Genomic DNA, 26,443 nt, shown 5'->3' with positions numbered 1-26,443 from the left:
GAAAAGCAACTTAATATTTCTCCTGTGTATTACACCAAATCCAAATTAAATGCTATTATTCAAGTCTGCAAGTCTGAGATGGATGAAGTGACTTTTGGATTTAAAATTTTAATTTAATAATAACAAAACACCTGTGGTAAATCTTGATGTTTGAGCACAGAATTTTTTCCCTTCTTGACTTCTAAAGCTACGCTGTGGCTGTGATGCAGAATGAGATGTCTCATCTGTTTCCTCAGCATTAGCTGCTGATTCCTGTCAAAGCTGCAACACTGAACCTAATGGTGTAGCTGGACAAGTATTGCAATTCTAAACATACCTGAAAGCTCACAAACCTATGCTCTCTGCCAGACAGGATCTGCTATAGGCTGCCTTGATTCTTCTGAAGAAAATTGGATTACTTCTTGTATTCCAGTTATAAAAATGAATGGTTCCTGCCATTCCTTGAATGGCAATATGCCATTCTGACTCATGGAGCTGGCAAGAGAGAATAGATCACCTAACTAGATTTTTTTTTTCCATGTATGAATTTTTAGTTTCTCACTGTTCTACTCCTTTGTTTTCATCTCTAAATTAATTTGGACAGAAGCATAGCTGTTGCTAAAGTGTTTAAACTTTAAAGTTGTGTGCCTTCTTGCCAGAGTGTAGCTCTGACAAAGAAACATTAATTCCTATTATTTGTGTCATTTGGGAAAAAGGTGGGGACAATACTTGGGACTATAGGAAAAATATTAACAAGTATAAGGAAGTTCAAGAGTTTATTTAATACTGTTCATCTGTTGTAATATGCAGCTATATTTTATTTGTTTAACTGTAACAAAGCTTACTTTACAATCTAACACCCCTTTATACTTCTGAAAGAACAAAAAAGTGCTTTTTTTCTGTAGGCCAGCCTTCTCCTGAGCTGAGCAGTTGGATGGAGAATTCAAAATTGCAACTGCCAGAATAAATTATCAGTAATGGTACAGTTAACTTCAGCAATGAAGACTGTTCCCTATATTAGGAAATATTTTGTAATTTAAATTAATTTTTATCAGAGTGTGTATGTGTGCATATGCTGCATGCAGGCACTCCCAGAAATTGAGAGTGTGTGATCTGACTTGTCTATAACTCTAAGGCAAAATTTTCTGTAGTATTTATAAATAAAAAAGTGATTAAAAAAAAAAAAAAACTACACTCTATTTAAAATGATTTGAAGAAATACAAAACCTCTTTCAGTCATACATGAAATGATCCCTTAAGTTGTCCTATGTAGTTCACCACTTCTCCTGACAAAAATTTCATTTCACTGTGCTTTTTTAATATCTTAATCTGTCTGATTCTCTCTCTGCCCTGCAGTTTTGAGCTTTGGGGAAAGCATCCATTCCTGAAAGTCCCTAGAGCAAATAGCTGTTTTCACATTCTGGCTGTCCCTTACTCACTATATGGTTGCGGGGGTGAAAACTCATTTCAAATCTTTCTTTGTAAGTGATTTCTAGGCCAAGCAAAACTTTGTCTCCTTTTCAGGAAATGTGTACATTTGTGTTATGGCTTCTGTGAGAAACGTGGGAAAGAAGCTATTTGTGGGAATATCTGTTGCAAAGGGAAGGAGGACACCAGGTGGTCGAAGAAGCCCAGGCTCCTGAGTCCCATTCCAGCTTCTTTTGTGGTGCTCATTAAGTCTCCTCATTTGTATGTCCTGCTCTCAGGCAAAGGGGCTTTGCCTGAAATTATTCATTTTAGTGAAGTGCTGGATTTTTTTAATAGTATTTGTTTTGCTGAGGAATGTAAGTGCATTCTGATGACTTCCGTACCAGATGGAAGAGGGATTATAGGAACTCATGTGGCATTAGACCAAGCAAGCTGAGAAATTATCTGTCTGAGAGGGAATTTTAGACCAGAGAATGTTGGGTGAAGAGAAGAACAGGGTTTTTACTAATATGTTTTTTTGTTCTTTCTTCTGGAGAAAAACTCAGTGAATCTGAGTATGAAATCTTTCTCTGAGGTACTGCTTCCAGTGTTTTCTTCTTTTTACTGGAACAGAATTGAAATTTTTGAGGATAAAAAGTCAGAGAAGATCCCATTTGAAAGAAAGGTTAGACAATTTGGGTTTATTTGCCTTTACTTTTAGCACCTATATTTGAAAATGAATCTCAGATTCACATGCCAGATTGTTATTCAGAAGGTATTAGTGATGGCTTCTTTTTCTAGCAGAGATGAAATTCAAGTTTTTTCTCATGTCAGAATACATGTACTACTATGCAGCTCATTCAGATACTGGAACACTATTGCTTCTGTTTTCTGAGGTAAGAATCAACCATGGTTTTGGTATTTGTCACTGAGTCTTGAGGATATTAAAGTCAAGACTCAAGCCAAATTTTTAAACAAGTTTGTAGTTTATATTTCTTTTTTTCTTCTGGTTCAGCCTGTGGTTTAGGGCAATGTTATCTAAAGAGCAATTCAAACCATAGGATTATTTGTCCTGAAATGGCTGAGGAAATTGTGTGGGGCTTTTTTTTTGCATCACAGTACCTCCTGAGATCTTCTGAAACACATTTCCATCTTGTGCCCATCATTTCAGTGGAACCTGGATTTTAATTCCCCTGGTTTAGGAGGTGGCTGATGGGAATGGTTCACACTGAAGGTTCCTCCAGAGCTGGAACTGGTGTCTGATCACTGAAAGGGTGAGGGCAGGGCTGAGCTTAGAAAGGTCACACCACACGTGCTTTCCTCTCCCTGCTCTGCAAAGTGCCATGGTTGGAACAGGGCAGAGCATCACCTGCAGCACACACAGAGTCCCTGTCACCATGTCAGCAGGGACCATCAGAGCCGTGTTAGGGGCTGTGCTGGAGCCCCTAGAGCCAGCACTTAACAGGGCACAGCACTTTCTGCTAAGTGTTCAGGGCACTAGCACGTCTATTGCCTAATGTGTATTCCTTCTGGATTTTAACAGTTGTCCCTCTGGCTCTTCAAGGACATGTGGGTCATAGCTGCTTTACATTCAAGTATATTCTTCCATCCTTTGTCATATAGGAACCGAAGACCTATAAGGGCTTCCTTGTTTTGATGTCTCTTTTTAAAAGAGTGCCTGAAATAGGGAACCAATACCAAATTTGGGGTTCTTCTTTTTAACCTCATTACCTGTCTGAACATTGATAGGACTCTGATTCATTCAGCTGCCACTATGAAATTCTCCAGGCTGGCTTTTTACACAAAAGGATTTTGCTTTAAGCATTTAAAGTGTGAAAATGTTTCTGTTTATAGAAATAAGTCACCTTTGACCAGAAATGGAAAATTTCGATATAGAAGATAACAAAACCACAACAATAAAATCTGTGTGACTGTCACTGCCATGACTTTGACAGCAAAAGTTGTGACTTTTAGGGTTTTTCCCTAAGCTGTTGGAGAAAACTCTGTGATTGAATGAGGTTAGGGAAAAACTTGTGAATTAGTAAAAAATCAGAATGTCTTTCCTGTGGAAAGCATTGATATCGTGAAAAGTGTTTTCAAATGGAGCACTGAAAGTAAAAGAGATTGTATTTTGAGTAAGTTTACTGTATTGGTGGTGTAGTAAAATGTTGATCTGAGATCCCTGTTCCAGGACAGATCCATTTCCATTCTGATTCAAACAGCCTTTCCAGAGGGTATACAGCAGTGCTAGGAGTGGTAACTAAGAGCCCAGATTCCTGTTCCCAGGGGGAGTGTTTCCCCAGAGCATTATGAAGTCTAATTCCTCCCCCAGGTCATTTTACAGTTGCATTTCTTCCCCTGCCATTTTGTGTCTCCAGCAAAGATAACATTCTTTGCCTGTGGCTTGATGTCAAGGACCCTCTCTTTGGGAGGCAGGAGCTTCAAAGGCCATGAAGATTATGGGATATGGTTAAAATCCTTTGTTGTACCTGAGAAAATGAATATCATCAGCTGAGGAATGAGATTGGGTGTGGATCTCAACTGGACTGTTCTTTCCATGGGAAGGACTCTGGGTAAGGATGATCTTGGGGTGCAAAGTTGTGTCTGAGTCCTGGTAACTCATTGCTGCTGGTGAAATGGGGGAATAGGAAGGATATCAGCCTCTATGAGGGAAGGGGCTTGGAGAAGGGGATAGGAATTATGCTGAAGCTCCTGTTCATGCAGGGGCTACCACCTCAGGTACCTTCAGCTTCTCACTTTCAAGAATGAAAGCAAGCAAAACTTCTCTAGACTTGGCAGAGGTGAAGGAGAAAGAAAAGACAAACGCTCAATTAATCATTGCTATTGGCATATGCTCTCTTGGTGAGGGAGGAGGAGTCAAGCTTGTACAGATTTACATTTTTGCTAGTGAGCGACCTGTGCATAAGATGTGCATAAGACCCTAGATAACCATTCCTGGGTCTTCTTTGTCCCTCACGAGCAAACTAACAGAGAAATCCTGTGACCAAGTCTAACCTGTACCTTCATGTTAACTGACTGTATTCATATCCTAAACCATAGTTTATACTGTAGAAGTTTAGTATTTGAAAAACTGTGGCTTGTCCATGATGACTGACTTTACCTGAGAAGTACTTGACTAAGGATCTTCTTGAGAGTTTTTCCTAGCCCTGAAGTTTCTATGGTTTCATTCACACTCAGCTGGCCTGACTCATGCTAACATTTTGTTTTCCTTTCCAATTAAAATATTTCAGCTACCATGTGAAACATAAGAGGCTTTTTAGACTTGTCAGAAGCTCAGCAGGATGACATTGAGTGTTTGCACAGCAAACAAGAATAATTGCTGGATCAACCTTGTGGCTATTTTTAAACCAGTGAAAAATATGGACTGCTGAATAAAGCAGTCCATTTTGCTCATTGGCATATGATTCTTTTCCCACTTTTTATTTCACTGTTGGTTTTTTTATTGCTCAAAACACTATTCCAAACATGCCTCTTTTCCATCCCAAAATGAACATGTGATTGTAGATTACCCATCAGATTTTGACAGTCTTTTGGTCCAATAGCACGTCTGGAAATATTTTCTTTTAAAAGTTAGAATATACCTGTTAAGTAGCCATGTGTTTAGCTTTCATTGAATTTTCTTCTTCCAGTTTTTGGGGTTTTGTTTATGTTTTTTTAATAATCGTGCTGTACTCACCTTGTTTTTTACTCTTCAGTGATCATAGCATCAGTAGCCATTTCTGGACAGAAAGAGGATTGAGATCCCTGATGTGACTGTGTGATAAGGGGAGTGTGAAACTCACTTTCATCCCACTGAATCGGAAGCCTGGAGGAGCTTTCAGTGCAATTCTGCTCCCTTTGCCATTTAGATAGTAGTCTGTAACTGAGTTTAGCCTGCTTTGCTAACCTCGGTGTCCAGAGACTTCCAAGGAGCTGGTCAGGCTATTGTCAGACCCATGTGCCTTAGGAAGCAGCATATGTGAACAGTCTGATGTGTGTGAAACACCTTTGACACTTTCTGTGTTGCCAGAAATACAGCTGCAATGAAAGAAAGATGACCATGGTGAAGGCTTAGATCAAAGCTGACTGTTTAAATCAATTAAAAGGTGATTGGTTTAGATCACGTATAAGAAAGAAGTCTTTTGCAAGTAAAGCACTGGAACAAGTTTCCCAGAGAGGTGATGAATCACCTGGAAACATTCAAGGGGCTCTGATCTAGTTGAAGATGTCACTGCTAATTGCACAGGGGTTGGACTAAATGATCTCTAAAGGTCCCTTCAAACCTAAACTATTCTATGATTCTACATTTCTCATTGTGCAGCATCTCTTGATTGACCAGTGGGTCTGTTTTTGTGCCTGGATGTTTACAGTCAATCTCTGCTCTCGCTCTGTCTGGTGAATATAGCACTCAAGTGTTGAAAGGAGGGAGACTGTGGCATGTAAAGGCACTTCATGCTAAGCAGGTGCCCAGAGTAGCTAGGTCATGAGAAAGCCTGCCCTGGGCATGGCAGCTCTGCAAAATCTGTGATAAAGTCATCATCACCAGTCGTAACTGGAGAAATACTAGCAGACTTCTTCTAACAACTGATTAATCCAGGATTCAGCACTAGTCCCAGCTGTTGACAGTTATCCTCTCCCTTTGGCTTTGCTGAGATGTGGTGTTTGCCACAATAGATCTAACCTGTTAAACAGATACTGCTTTTTGCTCCAGCATGATCCCTTTAGTGACAGGCAAAATGATTCCAGTATGTTGGACAGTCTCCTTCAATTTGTTAAATTTTCCTTAAAAAATGTGTATACTTCTTTCCTGCATTTTGTTCAATGTTTGGTTAGTTCCCTTAAATCTGCACACAGAACTGCTACTTAGTGCCTGGATCCTGTCTGAGTCTCAGGCATTTTATCTGACCTTTTCTTAGGCAGTTATTTCCCTTACCTGTTTCACCAGTTACTTGAGCAATCTGTTTTCTGTGACTAAATTTAAGACACTGATTTTCAGTGCTTTTATTTAAACACACTGTGAGTTTAAGCATGCAAGTGGAATTCATAAAACTCAGTGAAAACTTTGTTTGGTTGTATTCACTTGATTGGTTTACTGTGTTTTCCCATGTCCCAGGATTAATTACAAATAGCTGAAATAGAAAGGCCAAATGAAGAACTAATCTTGATGTGAGAGCAGGAAAGAGATGTATGGGACAGGAGTTCAGTAATCCTCTAGCTGGAGGTTTAGTTGTACCTAAACACTGTCATTCATGGAGTCAACTTAAATTGTCAGTCAAGAACCTGTCAGACTAAACAAGTCTGAAGCACGAAGAAGTTTACTTTAGTTGGCATTTAACTTTTCCCTTGGCATCCAATTCTTAGTGTTAATCACAATATCTCACAGAAAATAGGGTTCCGTTTGATCCAGCTATGTTAGGTATTGTATGTAGTGGCTTGTCCTCAGAGATGTTTCAGCTCTAGCTTGCAGACATGGGAGTGAACAACATGAACAAAGAAAGCAGTTCCTCAGAAAAGACATCTGAGCAGTTTTTCAGGCCTCAGGTTTCACAGAGCAGAATTTCCAGTATTTTACTTACTTCTGTAAGGAAAAAAAAGGGAACCCTCCTGTGCATGTTAGAGGGTTGATAATTTCATGTGTGATCTCTGTTGCCTTAATTTAAACCATACTGAGATAAGAAACATTATTAGCCAACAAATTATAAATCAACAGGTTCTAAAACTCTCACTAATTTATACAGTAGCTTCAATATTGTGCATGGATTTTCCTCTGAAGGCAATATTTATGGAAAAATTGTAAGGTAACCAAAAAATTTAACTGTGACAATATCTAACGTATGTGTCATTTGGTGGATTTAAACTTGGACCATATAAAGTAATGGAAAGAACTGAAGTTCGTTCCCAAACAGATCTACAGCCAGCAGATCACAGAGATCAACAGGTACCTAAAAGGTAAAGCATCAATATGCCAACATACAACTGACTGAAAGACAGCAGCTGACAACTGGGCATCTTCAGAGCAGGGAAGCAGAACCTGTCAAATGATTGAATAAGGTGGTTCAGTAGGGAGTGAAACCCATGGATGAAGTACTAATGATGAAGAAACAGTACTGGTGTCTAAATTACGTATGACAATGATACCATAATTTCACTTTTATAATACAATGCATAACACCCTATTGTATTTTCACCGAATAGGGTATTTTTTTCTGTCCTGGCTGACTGTTTATTATATTCTAACATATTCATTGTGTCTTTGGGCTACAAAATGCCAAAGTAAACTTTGTTTTCAAACCTAGGCCTCCAGTCTAGGAATTTCAGCAGTATTCTCCAGCATTTCCAGAATATCCCTGTGGTGTATGTTCACCATTCTTGTAAGTTTGATATCTGTAGTTCAATTTCTACTATCTTTAAAACCATCAGTTAAAAGGGTTAAGCTGTGGGCAGGAATAGTTTTAAGATTCTCCTGAGGAGCTGTGACCACTGTCATGCCCTAGGTGGAGGGGGCATGTAAGCTCCTTGAACTTTGTTTAAATTGTAGTTCCTACCTCCTTTCTCTACTAATTTGAACCTTTTCTTCTCCAGACAAAACTCATTCTCACACGTCCATTCCATTCCCACATTTTAACAGAGGAACACTGAAACCAAGTATATGGAAAGTATTAATACGTTGAAAATAAAAATGATGTAGGGATAGAAATCCAACTACCTTTCTGATGTCTTTCTGGCCAGAGTGCAAGACAGAGGCTCTCAAAGAGCATGTCTGTCATCAGATCCCTGCTCATTTTATCATGTTCTGGTGCCTCTGAAATCCTCAGCTTTACAACCATGACACCAACAAGTTGCTGTGAGGTAAGAAATTCCTGTTACCCATTCAGTGCTGCTCACTAAACTTTCTGTGACTGTTCAGGCACCTCTGTGACAGGAAATGTTTGAATGTTAAGGCATATTCTGCAAATGAAGTTTTGGTAACTTCAGGCTGACTTGCTGGGAAGTGGTTCTGTTTCATACCCCATTTCTTAACAGTCCTGCAAGAAACCCAGCTATGGCTTAGCCACGTTGCTGCTCACTCGTGCAGGAGGGCAGAGCCATCCTAATCTGGCCAAGGGGGCTCATGGGCTGTGGAGCTGGAGCACAGGGTGTGCAAAGGGAGAGCTGGAGCCAGGCTGGGCCAGCCAGTAGAAGCTGAGGGAAGGAGGGTGGCAGGGGGTGCCCAGCTGCTCTTTCCAGCCACCCAAAGCAGGGTACCAGGGAGGGCAGAGCCATGCTCTTTCCAGCATAAGTGCAAGAGGACAGGGGCACGAATTGCCACAAGAGAAATCCCAAGCAGCACCCTCCATCCCAGGGTGCTCAGGACTGCAGAACAACAGACACAGCCTCAGGTACTGACCCTCGAAGGGTGCCCAGCCTTTGTGGTGGCACCCTCAGGGGCTCGGGGTGCTGCCAGGATGGGCTGGGCAGAGACAGCCACCTGGGCTGCCCTGGAAAGTGAGCTCCTCTGGGTGTCCATCCTTTTTAGAAATATATGTGTGTGTGTGTATGTGTATATATATATACACACACATATGTCTCTCTGTGTGTATTATTTTTTAAATTGCGAGGTATTTGGGTGTGGATAGTGTCTGTTTGTTTGTTTGTTTCAAGTCATCTTTTTGCACTTGGCACAGCGGTGGTGTGGCCAGTGAGGGTGACTGACGGGTCGTGTGGCTTGCTGGGGCCATGCTGTGCTTCGATCGCTGCCGGAGCTGTCAGCCTGGCAGCCCAGGAGGGGCTTGCGAGCGGCTTTTTAAAGCCTGGGATTTCCAGCGCTCCTCAGGATGAGTCGCAGCTCGGCAGCTCTGCGCAGAGCAGATGTGCGGAGGGGAGGGAAATGCTTTCGGCTGAACCCAAAAAGTACGTGCCAGGAGGAAGGCTTCAGGAAGTGGGAGCTGGGCAGGGAGGAGGGAAGGGAGCATTTCTCTTCTGCTTTGTTTTGTAATGAATAATTTAAATTAATTGCTTCCCTCTAGAAGGAAAATCTCACTGAAGTTGTTTTAATGTGAATTTTGATATTTATTATCTGTGTGTGTGTGTGTATCTGATCCAACTCTCCCCAGAGGGACATCTATTTTCTTTGTGCTATTTTGTTTAGATTTTTAGGATTGATTTGGGGTTTTGGCTGATGGGAGAACTGGTTGTGCAAAGGGTTGATATAGCAGGACGTTGGACAAGATGGTATTTGTTGCATCATCAAGAGCTGATTGATTAAACCTTATTGTGATCTGATCCATAATAACAGGAACATTTTTATGAGAAAAGAAATATCAGTGAAGTCCTAAAGCAGATTTCAGAGCTATTAGCCTTTTGTGGAGCTGATTAATAGAATGTAAAGTGACCTAAATGAAGTACTGTAGAAAGGCTTGTCAATAGTTTATACATTAAGCTAGGATTATTTGAACACATTCATAATGAAAAGAAGATTTTCTTGTGCATTACAAATTAGTTATGATGATTTGAGGGAGAAGACTGAGATAGGTCAGCAAGCTAAATATAAAGAATTTGTGTACTTCTGTCCTCACACAGCCCCATCCCTGTATACCCTGATCTTATACCATTACAATCTTTTGTAGAGATTTTAGGACAGAAGATTTACTGCTAAATCTTTGATAACTTGTGTGGACTTAGTTTTATTAGCCAGCCCAGCCCTGGCATTCAAAGAAGTCTACCAAGAATATTTGTTTCTAGCCTGAACATTGGAAGAGAAAAGGTTATGAGAATGTTGTGGGAGAAACTCCAGCCTGGGAGGGAAACTGTGGATTTTGTTTCACTTCAACAGATCCTGGAATAAGTGAGACAAAAAGCTGGGGCAACCTTTTATAGAACCCTTTTAAGTAATGAATAAATGACAAATGAAAACGAATTTGAGCATGTAACTCATAACCCCAAATTATTTACCACTATTGTGTTCTGGCACTGATAAAGGTCTTAATTTTCAGTTTATCTTTTTAATCCGATTTTTACCACAGTGACCCTTATTGCTGTTAAATTTTCTCAGAAGTTTCTGAGGAAATCCAAGTTTTGTTCCTTGTCATTATATACGCACCAAATTTTCAACCAGTTCACATCCTGTGTTGCTTTTTTTTTTGCCACAAATTAGCTCTGCAAAATCATATGTATATGCAACTAAGTTAATCGAGGGATCTAAAGTTGAAATTTGGTTGACTTCGTTTGGCTGCCTTCGGAAGCTGCAAATTATCCTCCCCTAGAATGTCCTGTGTTTCCAATGCCCTGAGGTGCCAGCCGGGAGAGAGAGGGTGGCTGCTGAAGATGATCTGCTTAGTCCAGCAGTCCCTGGCTGAGCAATTGGGAAGCAGAATTCAGTGCACAAACAGGACCCAGAGTAGAGACATGCATCTGCATATTGTTGCAGGTGGTTAAGCGAGGCTGGTCACACTCCTAAACTCCCAGGGCATGACAAAGCAGTGATACTGCATGAGATGATTCAGCCTTTGGTGTCAATGTACCCAAGAGTTTTTCAAAGTTATGCAAACTTAATAGAAGCATGGAGTTGCAAGACTTTGCAGCTGCGATACACGTCAAACACTCTCAGTCCTGAAAAGCAGGAAATCTTCGTGTATAGGTGCAAGGGAATTTAAGTAGCTACTCATAATGCAGCTGAGAGGAAGCACCAGGGTGACTTGCACAAATTGATTGCATGCTGCTGGACACTCTTTATAAATTCTGTGATGATGACAGCCAGCCTAGGAAAGGTTTAAATAAGAAGATATTGTTCAGACTTCACATGCAGCTTTGGTACGCGCTAGAACTTGAAAGCATGCCTAGCAGGTAAATAAGTCAGCAGTCAGAAATGCCTGGTACAGATGGTAGTCAGTAGCTGAATGTGTGATACGGCACATGCAGAATGCAGGGCATGGTTCAAGGATGCAGACTGGGGCTGCTGTGCAGCTGCATCACTTCTTGTGCCTGGGTTAGCCTGTTGCAGTGAGGTCTGAGCTGGAAGATATCAGCTGATCCTGCTGAGAACAGCCCAGGGAGTGGTTATCAGCAGCTTCATTTGACAGCGTTTGCGAAGTTTAAACATACCCTAAGCAGAAATCCTAAGAAATAGGGAGGTGGACTGTTCTGATTCTTGCTGATCCCTCTGGACTGACTGCCATCAGAACAGCTGTGCTGTGAAATGACTGACTAGGTGAAACCAAGACCTTGCTGGCTGCCTGATGAAATGGGCAACATTTAAGCTCCAGGTAATCTAGACCTACAAAAGCAACAGGGAAGGGCTCACTTTGTGCTTTGTGAAGTTAGCAATGCCTAAAAAAGGACTTGGTCTCAAGTGAAAAGAAAATTTGTTTGGGTTTGAATTAAAAAAAGGACAAAGTACTTTTATCAAACTTTCTGCAGCCAATAATGTAGTACTCAATAAATTATTTGCCTTTTGTTGAAAAAGAAAAATATCCATGGTTTCTTGTATATCTGCTATCTTTTGCTACAATTTCTGTACTGAAACTCATGCAAGTACTCAAATGATGTCATTGACTTTACTCTGATAGAGAAAGGGTCAGCATGGGTTAGAAACATGCAGTGTTGTTGTCACCATGCAATCTCTGTCATAAGAGGTCCCTCCCTCCATGGTGCTGCAGAGACCATTGCACCACGGCTGAGCAAATAAAGGTGACTTCAGGAGCACCAGGGAGACTCTTAGTGGATCAATGTTGGCACTTCAGAAAACTCCAGTGGCACTTCTGTAGGTAAGTGCCAGTCGGTTACTCCTCAGGCAGCTGCTGAGGGAAGGCAGCATGGCTCAAATGCTGGAGGGCTGCAAGATCTGCAGTGTTTGCCATCCCTCCTCCACAACACAGGAGGTAGCAGTCTGATGGTGTCCTGGGTAATGCTTAAAAAAACTCAAATAACCCATTTGTAACAGAATTATTTTGCATTTAGAATCAATGTCTTTCAAATTGCTTTGCATTCTGTCTTTTGCTCAGTGTTTGATAAAACAAAACTAATAGCAATAAACTTTTGCTAAAGTTCAATGCAATTTTGCAACTAATAGTAACCATGTGAGAAAAATAGATTTTTCATGGAGAAAACTAGAATACCTCTCTTACCCCCACAGCTGTTGTGAGCAAACTGTTGCTTCAGCCATTTTTCCATTGGGAGCTGCTCTTTAATACGATGCTTTTCCAGAGCTGGGTGGACAGAGGAAGATCCAGTGTGAACTCAAATCAAATGTGGACATGACTTGAGGCAGACACAGTGCTTCATTAGATTTCTGTTTGTTTTTTGAGATCCTCTGGTGCATATTACATTGCTGACTTTTTATATGCTTTTTAACATAAAGGTTATTTTCTGTAAGTGGCACTTCCTAACCCAGAAAAGGGTGCTGCCTTGTGCTGAAATTTCCTGTTCTGGTAGTTCATCCTGATTCCAAGCTGATTTTGCAGAGGCAGTGTAGGAGACACTTCAAATCTACCCAATATCCAGAGATTATCATAAGGGTGAGAGGAAGATGACATTTCCTAACATAGATTGCTAAAATTTTTGTTAGTTTTTGTAGAGTCTTGAAAAGTGGCATGTAGAATTAAAACAAGGGACTACACTAAAGTAACTGCATCATCCCTATTTTCAGTGGGTTACGCAGTGCAGTGGAGAGGGAAAGGATGAAACTTCCTTCACTGCTGTATCAAAATTGTCTTGATGGTTCTCCAAAATAAAGGCACTTACTTTCATGTAAGATACTGTTTCTTATCCCAGGATAAGCACTGCCAGGAGATAATTTTCTGAGAGATACAGACATTAGTTATACTATACTCACCTATTTTCACCAAATGTGTCAATTTATGCTTTGTTTGTTTAGCGCTTTAGAAATTGAAAGGTCTTTTGATTGCTTTAATTTCACTCTAATTATGCTCATATTGTATTTTTTTATTAGTTTGCAAGTGTTGTTTCAATCTTTTAAATGTCTCTAGTGCTGCAGTAAATTTCTAATTGTAAATGGAGCAGCCAGTTTCACTTGTTCATTTGGAGACATTAGTCTCTCTTCCTTTAGCAATGCTAAATCCACAAGAAAGGTGTAAGTTCTTCAACCTCCTTGGGACTAGAAAAGCAATGACCTTCATGGATGAGAGTTTTACTCTTGTTTTAGAGACTTAAAGTTAGTTGTGCTCCTGCCAAAAGGTTTCATTTGGCAATAAAGGCTTGCATTTCGCTGCAGAGATAGCTCTCCTTGAACATATTTCACCCAGTAACTTCTTTCTCTTCCCAGTCATCTTGATTATATCCATTACCTGTGGTGGCTAGGTGCTTTATGCTGAGTGTCTATCGGGAATCTGTCAGACTAAAGTGCATTAGGCCATTTGACTTAACATTGTATCAGTGGTCCAGTTAGATTCTATAAAATTAATAATAAAAGACTTCAAAGGCAGATTTTCGTGATGCTTAGGCACCTAAAAGTGCAGATAAACACCAGGGAGTATTTTCAGCACCACAGGAAAACAGCAGGTACTTTGCCAGCAGTGCAATCAATAGGTGTGAAGTGCCTAAGACTTCTGGAAGTCGTTCTTTTAATGTGGGATTTAAAGCATGTAGGAAGAAGACTCGCAAATTAAGTGGAGCGCTTAACTGCAGCCTTCCCATGCAAGAAATACGGTCTCTGCAGAGATTAGCAGTTGAAAGTATCTAAAGTCTCTGGGTGTAAAACAGCATTTAGGTTCACTTGGCTCTTTATGTCCTCAGTTTCCTGTGGAAGTAACAGAAGGTAGGTAGGAAGATTTTCTGTTTGCTGAGGCAGAATACATGTCCTCAAGTAATTGAAATCATATTTCATTTCATTTATGGCTTTAACCCTTATTTATTAACTGTGTATTTTGGAGGTTTTATTGCTGACATTATGGAATATTTTATGTTGGAAGCATGGTTGTCAAGTCCTACCACCTGCTCCAAGCAGGGCTCACTTCAACGTTTTGACATTTTTTATGTTCATTCCCTGTGCACCTCTGGGAAGTGTCTGGCTCTGCCTTCTGCACACCCCACCTTCCATGCATAGAGGAATATTAAACAGAAGCAGATATGATATGGAATAATCCTCAGCTTAGAGTGACTGGATAATTCTTTGATCGAAACTGAAATGTTTATACTAATATCACAAATGTGTTTGAAGTCAGCAGATTGAGAGTGCTCTTTTGCTCTATTTCCCATATTCTTCCTCCTGAAAGCAGCTGTTGCCAGATTCTGCCAGGTGTGAGACACAGGAAATGGTGAGGCTCTGATCTGACTACTTTAGCGGTTTTCATGTTCCCAAATGTACATGACAGAATGATGCAAATGACATCAAGAAGTTGGGTTGCCCTCCACCCTCACTGATGTAACCCATGACCAAAACTTCTTTTTGAAATATTGAAATTACCTAGTTGATGAAGAATGTCTCTTAGCCTTCAGCTAAGAATATTTCCTGTAGAAGAAAAAGTGGTGGTTTTTTACAAATAGTGGAAAGTAGAGAGGGAAATCTTCAGTTCCTTATGCCTAGCTAGTGAGAATTGTAAAAACGTTTCATTGTAATGTAGCTAAAGAAGTGTAATTCTGCTGTTAGTATTATTTGTATTTTCTTCATCATTCACCACAGTTCTTCATAGGTGACAGAAGAAGTCTAGAGCAGAGTCCAGCAGGAACCAAATGACCACATTGGTGAAAATTATGAGCTGTTGGTATTTTTAAAAGTAGTATTAGAAACAGCCACAGGATTAGTAGAAGTTATTAACATCTTGTCTTAGCTGATTTATTGGGATGTGCTTTCATGTTGTAATCAGCCTTTGAAAACCCAGTGTCAGCTGATGGGATTTTTTTTCCCACGGTCCTTAAAAATAAGCACAATATTTCATGGGATCTATTTAAACTGAAGGGTACTTTGCTCAGAGCAGTTTCCATGCACAGATCTTGCAGTAGCAGTTGAGTGGGTCTCCCCAGGAATCTGAACAGTGGAATGAAAAGACTACTAACATCTAGACAAGGTGCATAAGGCCAGAGGTGGCTGGTGAAGGATGTTTTCAGCTATCAAGAGTCAGGAAGATTTTTTTAAATTAACATAAAATTTTAGCTGTCCAGAAGGCAGAGTATATGTTAAAACCTCAGAGAAGAGCTCTGAAACCACTGGCAGAGGTCAGAATTTCAGTGTGTTGCCAACAGCTGTGGCAGGCAGACATTTCTCCATGTACTTCTGTTAAATCCAGTAAAGTGAGCCTCACTTGGGAGCTGAGCTCATGCTGCTGGGGCTGATGGAGTGGCAGAGGGCAGACCACGGGTGCTGTGGCATTGCCTTGTCAGCAGCCAGCAGTGGCAGCAGATGAAATGAATTTTGACACATGGTGGGCAGGCTGGAGCAGGAACATCCTGGTATGAGGCATCTGTGGCTGATGAAGTTGGAACAGCCATCGCCTGGTAGTCTGGGATGAGTGAAACACAGAGCAGGATGAGCTATAGGAGTTCAAAGGAGACACAGGAGGGAGAGCAGCTCAGGGGAAAAGCCCAAGTTATTACCAAAGGTTACAGAGCCAAAAGAGTTCAAAACACTCTCCTTGCTGGGTGGCAAACAGAAATTTTGCCTGGGTGGCAACAGAAACAGAGATTTCTTTTTTAGGTGAACTTTTTGTGATTATTAAAGAAATCCAGTTAGAGCAGGATGCTCAGAAGGAGAAAAAGAACATGTTAAAGTATGCTGTATAACAAGATTTTTTAAAAATATTTGCTGTGACTTCCCCCTAATGACTGCTAGATTAATTATATTGAAGGACTTAACCAGCGTATCAGGTTCTGACCACTGATGTTTTTAACTAAACATGCTCCAAGGCTCTAAAATATATATATCCTGAGATTTCTGCCTACTCCTTTGTTGTTGCACTTTGTTAGCAGTCATCTGTTCCCTCATGGCCAAACAAATATGCACTGAACTGTGATAGTCCAGCTAATTTTGATGCAGTGTCAGCATTGATTAGATTTGTTCAGTGTGCTGCCTGCCCGAGCGTGTACAGCTTGGGTTGTGATTTGAGGTGCATTTGGACACAACATTAGATAATTTTGACGTCATTTATGGCCAAGGGGACAACATGGTGAGTGTCCCAGGGGTCACATTAAGGAATTGTCTGAGATGGCGTGCAATCCTCTGAGAGATGATATGGGAAAGATGGACTGAGCCCCCAACTCAAATGAGTGTTAACAGCTTTTGATAGTGGAGAGAAATTTGCTTGTTTTTCAAAAATTCAGACGTCATGGTACAATTTGGTTCTTTATGTTTCAGACTAGAACTGGATACATTTAAATACATCATAAATTTCTGTAGAGGAAAATGTTGTGAAGACCTTGTTGATGTTACCTGTCTGGATTATACAAACACACTAATACTAGAACAGAAATGTTCTCAGGAAAAATGTCTTTGGTGCCTTGATTTAAAATTTTCAGGTCTTGAAATTGAAGTCCATTGCCTCAAGGTGTGATTCCAGTGGCATGGATTCAGGAAAGGAAACCAAATGCTAGTTATTTGCCAGGTCTTCCCCACAAAGCAAGGCTGGGCTGTGCAGGCACCTTCCATAAAATACTTGTAGAACACTGGATAATCCCTGCCCAAACCATGCAGAGAGTGCTCAAGCTGGAACAAAGTTTGTTTTTCAGCTGGGCTGAGATTTGGGGTTGTTTGTTTGTTTTTTCTTTTGTGCTCTGACAAACAAATTTGTCTTTTATCACTGATTTCAGCAATGTAGCTCAAGATGTACATAGAAAGCAATGTTTCAGTGCTTTCCAGAAAAGGCTTTACATTTTAAAGTTCTTTTAGTCAGTTTCCAGAGAGATGAAAATATGCCCTTCAAGAGCTTTGTAACTAGCAGACAGATATTAAAACTTCAATTCTTTTCCATTTCATTGCTTGCTTTCATTGCTGATTGATATGTTTTCAGAAGTATCATTTTAATATATCATTAATTTAGAAAACATCTCAAGTATTAATATCTATTGCTTATACTGACTCATTAGGCTGGATATTTAAAAATCTGAGTATGACTGCTTTAAATATCTATCTGATTTATTCTTGTATTGAGAACTTGATGAGATTTTGATGATTTTCTCTTTGGAGTTTTTTGGAGGGGATCTGAGGTTTTTCTTTGCCATCCCCAGCCATGCCACATTAGATTGCCTCCAAGAAGTTTAAGCACAGATATTAAGGGCCTGAAAGAAAGCATCTCATCAAAGCAGATACTGTGCTAAACATGAGATCTTAAGGACTCAGATGAGTCCTGAAATCCACTGCTTTTTTTTCAACTGGCCAGAAGCCCAGAGGCAAATTGCTGGAATGGAATCAACTAGATAGGTACTTTATGGTAGGAAAAAATTCTCAAGATTTTCCCCCAAATTTATGATGGCAGTCTGGGTGAACACTTGCCTTGGTCTGGGGCAGATGCCTGACTTTGCTACTTGTCCTGTTATACAAAGGCAATCCTGCTCTTCTTTGTCACTTTTGGATGGACTGCATGGAAGTCACATGCATTGAAGTCCATTTGCTAAAGCAATTTTCATTTTGATTAAATACATGCTGCAAATGTGCGTCTGAGTGCTCCTGGCTTTGGCATGTGAACTGACTGGAACAAGTGTGGATGAGGGCTGTCACCCAGAGGCTGATAAGGAAAACAACTTCTCCACATGTGGATGATCACGGTTTGACTTGTCTTTCTGGGAACAGAATTAATCTGACCTTACTGTGTGGTGTTTGAACACAGTACTGTCAGCCAGAACAAGCAAAGTTGTTGTCTTGATTTTATTTGGGGCTTTTTTTAAAGCCCAAGGCATTTAGCAATATTTTCCAAAAATCTTCATTTTAAATAAGTCATCTTTTGTAGACTATCTGAGGATCACTAGTTCTGCTGTAGTCTCTACACAGCAGTGACCTTCTGTTTGCTGCTTCAAGAGTTCCTACGTACAAGATATTTCATTAAGCCCCGCATTTTGTTGTAATTTCAAACCAGATGGTGCTTCATACTGAAATTACCTGGATTATATGGACTATCAGTGAAATTATAAGGAATCTGGCAAGTAGTATCTGCTTGCTGGCACACTCAGATTTCTCCCATCTCAGCAAACATACCGAAGAATTGTTTAGTATTTTTCTTTAAAATTTTCAGGTGCAAAAGTATAGACAAGATTTTGAACAGCAAATCAAACTTCTATGCTGTGAATCCATGGAGCAGTTCAACACAGTGAGGCTGCTATGTTGTTAATTTATTCCCTTGCACATTAATCCCCCATGTAAGGAAAAGCTTCCTTAAGCTCATTTCAGTGGAAATCATTTCCACAAGATGAGCTTGCACCCATGAGCAAAACCAGAGGGTAAATAAAGCTTTTGATAATCTTACATCCACCTAATGCCAATCATACAATCATTTCAGTCCATTATTTTCTACTCCTGCTCACTGAAGGGGATCTGCCCTTGCCTTGTTTTTTTAACAACTTTTTTTTCTTCTGCATTAATTAATTAATTTTATCTTCTTAATTAGTCTTAGCATCTGTAAAGCAGAAACAGATGGCTCTAATTATTTAGCCATCATTTTATCTTTAAAAATCAAATTACAAAAGCTTTCCTAGAAAGATTTTCCTCATCTGCTTCATGTTTTCATTCTTTATTTTGGGAGAAATATGGGAGAAAGTTTATTTTTATATCTGGTGCCTGCTTGCTTTGCCAGATAGTTGAGGGACAACTGTTAATTGTTTATTCTCCATTTTCCTGCAGATCTGTTAGCTCCCTGCCAGGAAAGCCCTCCAAGCAGACACAGAGGTGACAGTGTTTTGATGTTGTAGTCACTTTATATATCAGGGTAAGGCCACATCATAATCTATGTGAGTTGTCAGGTCCTCCAACAGCTCATAGAGTCAAAATGCAAAATGACTGTAGCATTAATTCAGAAGGAGTCAAACAGAGCGAGCACGGGGTCGACAAGTATGCCAGAAGCTGGCCCTGGTGCAATTACTGCATCTTCATGGCTTGCTTGTTTACATTTAGATTTTTGACCGAAACAATCAGGTCATTCTGGATAGTGCCTTTGAAGTGTTCACTCAGGAGATGGATGAATCTTCAGCAGAGTGCTCAGGATCCCGTCACAGGACCAAAATATGGAGAGAAGCAAAGTGAGTTTGAGGGAAAAATGGACCAGTGAACTAATTTCAAATAAGCACTCGAAGACCTGGTTCACCCATTAAATATTCAATATATTAATAAAATAAAATATAATGCCTTCCTTCATTATCATGTTAAATCACATCCTTAAAGAGTAGGAGCAAGACTGAGGCTTATACAGAACAGGCTTTTCACTGTACACTGCATGACTGTGATGATACTGAGCACCCATAAATACAGTTGAGACAGGTGTGTTGAATCCAGGTCAGCTGTACGTCACCATAGCATTGGGGAACAGCTGAAGGAGAACCACTCCTATTGTGTCTTTTAATGTTTTAAAGTTTTCTCAGTTGCATTCTCAAGAGACCTAAGTTTGCAGTTAATAAAATAAAAGGTCTAAAGGCTAAAGGCTTTAGATCAGGCTAAAGTCAAAGTATTGCACAGTATATCTTGGTGACACAAGATAGATCAAAATCTGTGCTTTACTAAATCTAAAAGGCAGGACCTTCCCCACAGTACCAACTAACATTTTGCTGATTCATGGCAGCTGTCATTGACCATTTGATACATAATTTTGGTGCTAAGAAAGCCTATTATAGACACAGTAAGATTCATCAGTGTCTATAGTGAATGCAACCTGTTGTACATAGCTGCTGGCCTGCTTAACAAGTTATTGGGAAAGATTTTTAATAGCTATTTGATTTTTCTTGGATTAAACACACTCACAGTAACCTGGAACATTCTCCTGTAGTTTAATTTTATTCTTACTAGTTGTGGGAAACTAAAAGTAGAAAAAGGAAATGCATGGAGTTGTAACAGCTTGTGAAAAGACCTGCAAAAACTAGCTCTCCATAAAGGTCATCACTAGGCTTGTAATTTCTTTTTCATATTTCTAGTCCTCATTTTTATACAGTAAAATATTTACATTGGCAAGTATTTAGCTTGTTAATTAAAACCGCTAAAAGGCTAGCTTCTCAGAGTTGACACTGGAAAAAGAGAAAAAGCCTAAATTCAATGAATATCCTAAAACCTTGATGATAGTGCTGCTTGTCTCCAGCTGGACATTATGCTGTATGGAGGATGGATCTGCATTAAAAGAGCAGCATTTGTTCACCAGAGAAGATTTTAAATTCTCAACCTTAAGAGTGATTGAATCTTTAAAATTAAAATTTTCTATTGTGAAAATATGACAAATTGGTGAAATACATTATCTGAGTAAAATGAGATAAATATTTTCCTTGATTAGCCTACAGTTATTGTACTGGTTTAGCCTGTTTCATTTAGAAATTTTCCATCAGTTTAATGAAATTATTTTTTATTCAAGTTGAGGTTTTTTATTGAAATATATCTACTCACACACACATAGATAAGCACATTTTTCTTCTCAGATTCAAATGACCGTGTTATAAATGGCTTTTGGTCTTTGTCAGCTTGCCACATTTCATACACTTGGATTCTTGCCACATCCTGCTCTCTTAGGGTAACACCAGCAGAGGGAATGAGTAGCTGTCTTTCCATTCAGATCTGAAACTTATCTGACTGTTATTAGCATTGGAGCAGAAGTGGCCATGGTATTTCATGGACTCCCCTGGAGGCAAGATCCAAAGTCTGTGTAATCTAAACATCCCTCACTTTAGCTTCATACTGAGATTGAAGGCTCTGTGTAATCCCTGGTATTTATTGCCTTCCAGATTCCTCTCTGTAAGCATCAATAGTTTATATTTCATCCATTATTGCCAGCAAAATGTAAGCTGAGTTTACAAAGGTGTCATGAGAGATATTTTTCAGCTTTTGACACAGCTCACCAGCCACAAATGAGTAAACAAGGCCAAAATGTCCAAGTCAGCTTCTCTTCAGCAGACAGATAAGGTGAGACACTTCTGGGTGTGAAATTTGTGGTCCGTTTCTCAAATTAATTTCTGCAACAGTGAATTCCCATATGTTGAAGTAAAGCATAAATCATAGGCAAGTACTACTTGCCCTGAATTACATTTATATAATAGCCCTCTATATAATAAAACTCTAGGTAGAGGCAAACCCTTGGCATGCCTAACAGATAAGCTGGGAAGGAAGAAAAAAATGAAGTCTTTTCCTTTCTCCGCAGTTTAATTTCTTTAGTATGCATTGCCAGAAATGTGGCAGGGTTATAATTCAGTGCACACACACTGCTAAGATTATTGAGTTTGAAAGAGGAGGAGAGGAATTACCATGCTTAATTTGCATGCCTAGGCAGCCCTGCTCTGAGAGCATGGTGCTGGCTCTGCCTGGTGCCACCAAACAGCCATGACTGCTTTCTTTGCTGGGCCACCTCACTGTGCTCTGACTGCTCTTACACAACCTCTCAGACCTTTCTCAAAGGTAAATGCTACACATGGTGACATTCTTTATTGCTGCCTAAGCACTGGAAATAGGTCACAGCCCCCTGATGCAACCTGCTCCAGCAAAAGCTCTCTTCCATTTCTCCCTACTGTTACAGTGACGTGATCTCTATGTGGTGAAGTGACATGTCGGCCATCCTGTCAAGGGTACAGTCTGTCAGATGACTGAGAAGGCTTGAAAGCACCTTCCTGCTTTTGTACTCTTTACTGCATCACTTCAGTCCAGGGAGCTTTGCTGTCAGCCCTTCTGCCCCAGACCTGCTGCTGTGTGGATGGTCAGGGTGTGCAATGCACTTCAGCATGCCCTCCCTATTGCTAAATGCAACCTCCCCAGGGCATGCCCCAGGAGGTTTGCGGAGTTGGGGGGATAATGCCCACATCTAGGACTGTTTTCCAGGGAGGGAGCTGTACTATGTGGACTTCACAAATGAGTGAGGAATATAAGGCAAAAGGGAGAAGCAGCAGTACAGGAGATTAGGAGGTAGCAACAGGAAATTAAGGATGTACTCATCATTTTAAAAATGGCTGGTTAAATACTGCAAGTGGTTATCATCACACAGTTATCGTATTAACCCATTCTGTCACCCAGCACCTCTCTCACAGGCCAAAATCAGCCTTATCACACACTCCACACATTGCTGAGCTGTGCAGTGGAGAAAGGGGATGAAGTGAAGCAGGTGCCCAGCTACGGCAAGGTGCCACACCTTTGACTCAGCTCTCCAGGTCTGATTGCGAGTGTGAGACTTAGCTGCTTGTGACTTGGTAAATAAGAATCTCCACAAAGCGATTTGGACTCTTCTTGTTGCTAATGCTAATGTGAGCTGAGAGGATTAGCTGTAGGCTGCCTTGCTGCTGAATGTAGCCAGTGACAAATCTGAGTTTGATTAAAAGAAAAAATACAGAGGGAGCCTATTCATGTAGTGAAGACACAGGGCAATGAAAGAGGTGCAAGACTATTTAATGCACATTTTCTTACACAGGCAGTGTTAGTAGTGCTGTTATACCTCTCATGTCCTCTCTTTTGCATGGGGAATTCCCAGATTTTGTAGCACTGAGTTAGTGGATAGTGAACCTGGGGAGACTTGGTGGGTTTAATGTTTGTAAGTGTAAGATTTGATATCCTTGCTCCTAATAAAACCAAACTGTGACAGGTTATTTCTTGCTATCAGTTTGTTGTCTGCCAGCTCTGTGCCCCAAAATGCAGCAGTTACTCAGAGCAAGTTTTATCCTTATGCTTCTTTGCATTTTTCACATCATCATCATAACTTCTTTAGTTGTCTTTTCCAGTCTGCTTTCTCTGTTGCTCTTTTCTTAAGATAAAGTCTACTGTCAAAATTATGAAAGTTACCTGAGGGAAACTTCATTACAGGGAATGTGAAAAAAACTCAGAAGTGTGTATTTGATTTGCACGAGTTGTGGAAGAGAATGCCAACAGCCTGAGCCTGTGTTCCAGTGACTAAAGGTCCCAAGTGTTCTAAGTTTTCCTTTTCCCCTGTTTTCCATTCAGGGTTTGAACATGAGTACCCAGCCACACACTGTGACCAAGGTAGAGATCCCTGGCCATGTTCTTTACACTGTCGGAGCATGTGTGCTCATTATTGGCTCCATTGGCATCATCGGAAACCTCCTAGTCCTCTACGCATTTTACAGGTACAAAAATTCCTTTTGTGGTTGATCTGAGTGGCCTTGAGTTTCAGCTGTGCCCATGAGCAGATTTCTGCATTGCTTTCCACATGGATTAAATTTAATGGGAACAAATGTGGGAGGAAAGAAAGGAGAAGGTAACCCTACACATATGAAAACACATCCACGTGCATCATTGACAACCTCAGCGTAAATTCCTGATGTTCTAAAGACTCAAATAAAATGAGAAAACAATACCTTGCTCTATAAGCAATTTCCAATTTGAAAGTTTAAAGAATGGTTTAATGCTTCTAATAATAGAAACCACAGTCTCACGGCTGCTATGTGACTTCTTCATTTACCCTGTAGTATTTGCAGAAACACTTGACAAAGAGTGACACTTTTCCTGGGAGCCCAGTGGTCCTGAAAGGACTAAGAAGACAATCTGCTACATGAAATGAGCTCATGCCACCAGTGTGTTTCCTGCTGCAGGCAGATCATAGGATTTCTGTCAGTTTGTGTGCTCTCCTGGCAGAGTAGTAAGCAGCCAAAGCTACTGCAGCTAGAGAATTAAAAAATCTCATGGAAAAAAGAAACATCTGCCCTCTGTCCTACACTGTGATGATGGATTTCAAAATCCTTCGCATTCACTACTTGCTGTCATTATGCACAGTGATGTGGAGGGGCCTTACAATGCTAAAGACACCAGTGGAGTTATGAACCAAACATTAGTTTCCTGTTCTTAAATGTTTAAGACAAATAAATTAGTTATTTTGAATTACTGGCTTCTAATATGAGTTAAAGAAATTGAATTCCTCACAACTCTAGATACCTTCATGGGTTTTTCAATGCATCACAAGCTCTGTATTTGTCTTGAAATGTGTGTGGTTTAGCTAGTGTAATAAAAACATTAAATTGTCAAAGTAGGAAAATCTGCATGGGCAGATTAGCACCTTGAATGTATGAACTCTGCACTCGCTTATCCTGTTTTTGCAGGCTATTATGAGACCCAAGAATTTATTAGAATTGCAGCAGCACTGAGATGGCTTTCTCACTTTCTTTTTCAGTATTTTTGTATCAGCATGAGGAAAGAAATTCATGTTAGCTGCAAATATTGATACTGCAAAGCACATCAAAAAGGTCTCAGTTGTTTTCCTTGGGTGAGCTTTGCTTGCAGACTTCTGCTTTCACACTCCTTGTTGTGGTGTTTAATGTTGCCTGTTCATCTACAACTGAGAGTTTTCATTCTCTCTTATGAAATGTATATAAGCAAAAGCACTTTCTCCAAATCTGTGTGTGCTCTGCTCTAGCACTTTGCAAAGGGTCATTTAGTTAGTGGTGTGTCAATCACTTGAGCCCAACTGTGTCAACACAACACCTCAGGTCAGCAGTTTTTAAAGTATCACCAGAAGCAGATCTTGTAGCTCTGCAACTTTCGTCAGACCTTCCTCATGTGCAGTGCAAGGTACAATCAATATTACAGCACTCCTAGGGAACTGCTCTTCTGAACAAATCCATATTTATCAAGACAGCTGAAACTCTCCCGAGCTTCAAGACGAAACAATCCATTTTATGGCTCCTGCTCTTTTCAATCATTTTGAAATGACTACAGCTGTAGGTGCAGTAATTGACTGATGATTAGCAATTGATTCATAGCGAGTAACCATCGGTTCCAACCTGGACAGTATTTGTTGATGCTAGTAAGCAAAGTCTAAAGTTAACTTTCCACTTTGTCTTTTTAAAACTATGTATTTCTCATGTTTTTAAGCAACAAGAAGCTGAGGACTCCCCAAAACTACTTTATAATGAATTTAGCTGTGAGTGACTTCCTGATGTCGGCTTCTCAGGCACCCATGTGCTTTGTCAACAGCTTGCACAGAGAATGGATACTTGGAGACATAGGTACTTTTCAACAATAATTCACACCTTGCCAGCTTTACGCTGCCTGCAGCCTGTTTCAGCCACAACAGCCTTGGCTTTTGCCACGGATAGAGCAGCACAAATCTCTTGAGTCACAGCGTCAGATGTCATCAGCATGATGTCACACATTTTGTATTACAGCTGTGATTCTTTTATCTCACATATTTTGGAAAGGAAGGAGTCAACATCCACATGTAATCATGTTACCCTTTAGCTTATAAGGGAGGTGTCATGGCTGAAAATAGGTAGACAAGTTTTAGTAAGTTGTAAATAGTTTTTCTGTATCATTTTGAGCGGTAGTTACTACTTTTATTTAGAAATGTATATCCACTGGCATGCTTCTAGGAATCTCACATTTAATTAAGAGGTGTAAATAACAGTGGTCATTTGAGGACTTGGTGAATTCAAGCTCCTTTTTTTCCAACTGCAAGAAGGAAAAGGTGATCCATGCTGAAATTATAGCTGAAATGTGGGTATAGCAAGAACCTCAGAAGGTTCAATGTTGTTTGGTCCTCCCCCTCATATTGTGGGTGAAAACTTGCACCCACTGGTGGTTGTAGCCAGTGGTGGAACAAGCCCAGAGACCATGTACTGTTCAGCAGCACAGAAGAGACTCCCCTTTAGTTTGAAGACATTTTTGGTCTTGCTCATCCCCTTAGATAAAATCAGTGCAAATTATCATGCTGTCACAAATGAAGAATTTGATCTGGGTTGAATGGAATTTGGTCCTTAGTTGCAAGTTACTTGTATAGACTTTAGAGTTCTGCTTTAGGGTTGGATCTGGTGGTTTTGCTGCCTGTCATTCCTGGTGGGCTCCTGTCTATAACCACATGGGGCAATGCAGGATTTCAAAGAATGGATGATCTTTCCACACAGGTTGCTCCATTAAATTCTGCGTAACTTTTTCCATCTGGTAGTGCAGTGCCTGAATGCAAGAGGGGGTCAAGACGTCTGTTTCATGTAAAAAAAGTCAGTTCTTTTAAAATGTACTGCC

General features: G+C 40.3%; 1 protein-coding gene across 1 annotated transcript in view; it reads left to right on the top strand.

Annotated features, from left to right (window-relative positions):
- Positions 1-3,743: 3,743 nt before the first annotated feature.
- The window catches only part of LOC134564463 (melanopsin-like), a 42,599-nt gene continuing 19,899 nt past the window's right edge, over positions 3,744-26,443 (top strand). The window contains exons 1-3 of the mRNA XM_063423321.1: positions 3,744-3,959; positions 23,414-23,556; positions 25,298-25,431. Of these exons, the coding sequence (XP_063279391.1) occupies positions 23,423-23,556; positions 25,298-25,431 (268 nt within the window). The 5' untranslated portion in view covers positions 3,744-3,959; positions 23,414-23,422. The remainder of the gene's footprint in view (positions 3,960-23,413; positions 23,557-25,297; positions 25,432-26,443) is intronic.

The sequence above is a fragment of the Prinia subflava genome, chromosome Z (genome assembly GCF_021018805.1).
Source record: "Prinia subflava isolate CZ2003 ecotype Zambia chromosome Z, Cam_Psub_1.2, whole genome shotgun sequence".
Taxonomy (NCBI): Eukaryota; Metazoa; Chordata; class Aves; order Passeriformes; family Cisticolidae; genus Prinia; species Prinia subflava.
Note: the sequence above shows the minus strand (reverse complement) of the source record. Positions and strands in the feature narration are given on the sequence as shown.